General features: G+C 34.7%; 1 protein-coding gene across 1 annotated transcript in view; it reads right to left on the minus strand.

The window, feature by feature from the left end:
* LOC146749016 (uncharacterized) overlaps window positions 1-2,693 on the minus strand; it is a 7,346-nt gene extending 4,653 nt beyond the window's left edge. The window contains exon 1 of the mRNA XM_085505838.1: window positions 405-2,693. Coding sequence (XP_085361964.1) covers window positions 405-2,693 — 2,289 coding nt within the window. The remainder of the gene's footprint in view (window positions 1-404) is intronic.
* Between the last annotated feature and the right edge of the window lie 1,089 nt (window positions 2,694-3,782).

Here is a 3,782-nt window from a genome sequence, read left to right on the forward strand (position 1 = left end):
GATTTATTGATGTTCTCGCTCGTCCAAATTTCACTGCAGTAAAGCATAATTGGTTTTACAATTGCATCGAACATTTTTAAGTATGTTTTGATTGGAGTTAGTTTTTCTGAGAATAGCATTTGTTTCATTTTGAAACATGCCTTCATTGCTCTAGCTCTGAGGTCTTCTTGTGCTCCGATGAATTTACCTGATTTGTGTAGTTTAATGCCGAGGTATGTGTAGGTTTTTGTATTTTCAAGTTCCTTTCCATCAACATAGAATTTTAGTTTGTCCTGTGATTTTTTTGACCTACTAAACATGATGATTTTTGACTTAGAGATATTAATATTGAGTTTCCATTTCTGGCAGTAAGTTTCAAGAGAATTTATGGCATTTTGTAAGCCAGTATGTGATTGGGATAATACTACAAAGTCGTCTGCATATAGCAGACATGGGAGACTTGTGTTTAGGAGACTTGGTGGGTCATTATGAGCCAAGTCTAATGATGTTTTAATGTCATTTACATAGATATTGAAAAGGAGTGGGCTGAGTCCATCCCCTTGTCTAATTCCTCTATTAATTGTGAAGCTGTCTGTTACACACTGTTTAAGTTTAACACATCCTGTTGAGTTCAGATAAATGGATTTTATGATGTTGTAGAATTTACCTGTAATACCACTTTGGATAAGTTTCCAGAAGAGACCTAGATGCCAGATGGAATCAAAGGCTTTCTGGAAGTCAATGAAACAAGCAAACAAAGTCTTTTTGTTGCTCAGGTATTTTGTGGTTAGTTGTTTGAGGACAAATAAATGGTCTTTGGTGCTACAGTTTGGCATGAATCCTATTTGTTCTCTGATAATTGTGTTGTTTTCCTTTAGATGTTTCAAAAGCCGTTGCTTAAGAATGGAGGTGAAAAGTTTACTGACACTATTAAGAAGTGTGATGCCTCTGTAATTGTTTGGATTTGTTTTGTCTCCTTTTTTGAAAATAGGAGTGATCATACCTAAATTCCAGCGATTAGGGATGTATCCACTCTGCAGGATTAAATTGAATAGTTTTTGTAGTGGTTTTATTAGTGGGTTCCTGCTGGCCTTGATCATTTCATTGGTAATTTTATCTGCGCCTGGAGCTTTTTTATTTTTGAGTTTAGTTATAGCATTTTGGATTTCTAATTGTGAGATGTACTTGTCTAAGTTGGCTTTAGGTAGAGAGAGTGATTCATGATTTTTTAGTTGTAGCTGCAATGAGTTTTCGCTCATTGTATTACTTGTTTCTTTACTCAGTTTCCTAAAATGTTCAAACCAGGTTTGACTGTCAACATTATCAGAGTCATTATTTATTTTGGTGTCTTTTAGCTCTCTTAATAAATTCCAGTACTCACTGGGGTTTGATTCACTAAAACTTTCGAGCTTGTTCAATATATCATTTTTAAAATCTCTCTTTTTCTTTTTTATTAGCCGCTTGTATTCCCTCTTCAGACTGTAGCATTTTTCTCTCAGTTTAATGTTGTATGGGTTTGCACTAAATTTACTGCAGATACCCAAAATTTCTTTCTTTAGATTATATAGGTCCTTGTTGAACCATTTTGGTTTACATTTATTTTTTTTTGGTTTTCTCCTGATATGTTTTTTCAGACATCTGCCAGCTGCTTCAATGTAAATACTTGAAAGCATAGTATTTGCCTCATCAATTGATTGTTGTGTATTGTCAAAATGTTTAATGTTAAAGTTATTAATTAAATTTGTAATATCTCTGCTTTGTAGCGTTAGGTTGAATATCAAATTTGACTCGCTATTCCAAATGTAAGTGTCAGTTTCATGTACTAATTTATCACTGTGGGAGTGTGTTATTTTCGAAATATTATTTGTGTAAATTGCATTTGTTTGAAGATGAAAAGTTATTTGGCAGTGATCTGAGAGTAATAAATTAAGAGGGTGAACATAGAATAGATTAATTTTGTTAAATAGATTATTGCTAACAATAGTGTAGTCAACTACACTGCTGCCTTTAGTTTGATGACAAGTGTACTTGCCAGTTTTATCTCCTATACATCTACCATTGAGGATGGTTAGTTCTGCGGATAAACATAGATCCAACAATGAGTCACCATAATGATTTTTTACTGCCAAGTCTTGAGATGCCCTTTTTCTAATGTTAATATTTGGAGCAGATGACTGATAGTTAATTTTACTGAAAGAGGTCAATTCCATAATGTTTTTGGTTCTGGCATTGAAATCGCCTGATAGAATAACTGAACCACGTTTTGAATATCTATTAATATCATCCTCCAATACTTGAAATAAATTTGCGTCTTTCCATTTAAAAATACTTGAATACTGCGGGCTAAGATAAATGGTGCCGTAATAAATATCCTCGTCAAGATTAAAAAATTCTTTGTCTAGGAGCAGCCAGAGAAAATCATCACTTCCACTCTTCACTTGTTTAATGCCCTTTTTTAAAGTGTTTCTGAAATAGACAATGATTCCTCCCGAGTTAGAGCGGGCTTTTTTGTGTTTATCAGCTCGAAATGAATGAAAATGGCAAAAATTTGGCAATTGGATACAGGAATCTGCACCCGTTTTGGTTTCCACCAGACTAATAATATCAAAGTCACTAATAAGATCTAAAAAGTTATTATCTCTAATTTTGAGATCTAAACTACCATGAATGTTCCAGGAAGTACATTTAAGGGAGGGCTTATTAGCAACATTCATCATATAAAAAAAAATACATTGAAAGCACACAATACCTGAATTCTAGGTCAGAAAATGTTTTCTAAAATGAGAATTTTTTGGAGTGAGTTCATTGAATCTATTGTTTTTTTATATAGCTCGCCAGGCTGGTAAGTAGGTCATCAAGTAATGAATATTGTCTACTGTGTTTTCTTCTGTTGAGTGTTGTTTGCTCTTTGTTTCTGTGACCATTGTTTCGCTCCATGTTGTGTTTAGTGTTTTGCTGGCCCAAAGGGTTGGTGTTAAAATCGTAATCTTGTGATTTGCCTTGATCCATTCTTTGCTCTGTAGCATCTGTACGTTTTATGATGGTCTGATATATATTACGTTTGAAGTTGGTGACTAGGAATTTAGTTCCTCTGTCATTTAGGTGCACTTTGTCTTCGTACAAGTACGATTTAATATTGTTTGTTGCGTCAAGTAGATTGTTTTGTATAAAGTGCACATCCGCTGTGTCTTCACATAATGACTGTAAGGATGAGTTGAAACTAGTTGCTGTTGTGTTAAACTGGGCTTTGTCAATTCTGGGTAGAATACTAGAGACGAATATTCTACTCTGTGGATATGTTTTACGGGTGACGTCAATCAGGTTTACAAATTTCTGATGGTAGTTGTCGAGAAGTGCTTCTTTCTTTGACTCTGTAGTTCTGTCCAGGTCATTAGATCCAACATGTATTACTATGTTACGTGGGTTCTTGAAACTTGAGTTTTCCAGATAAGTTGTCACCTCGCTAATACCTTTTCCATTTAACGCTTTGACATGGGTTTTCCTGACTGTTGAGAATTTACGTGGATCAATGTGCTTGATAATAGAGTCGCCAATAATAACAGTATTGTATGCATTTTTGTGTGATGGACTTTGATTGTTTTTGTTTTTTTCAGTCGGTGTTCCGTGGAAGTCCTTTTTTTGTGAGTTTGTAGTCTTGGAGGTATGGGTCATGGCATATTTGGAATCACCAGTAGAGTTAGCACTGTCATCTGCTGAGGTAGATTGTAGTGGATCTTGATGGTCCTCTCTCAGAATGTCATAGGAGTTTTTCACCGGGATGTTGATGATAAATGGTGTAGCGT

Source organism: Saccoglossus kowalevskii, chromosome 2 (assembly GCF_978046115.1).
Source record: "Saccoglossus kowalevskii chromosome 2, keSacKowa6.1, whole genome shotgun sequence".
Classification (NCBI taxonomy): Eukaryota; Metazoa; Hemichordata; class Enteropneusta; family Harrimaniidae; genus Saccoglossus; species Saccoglossus kowalevskii.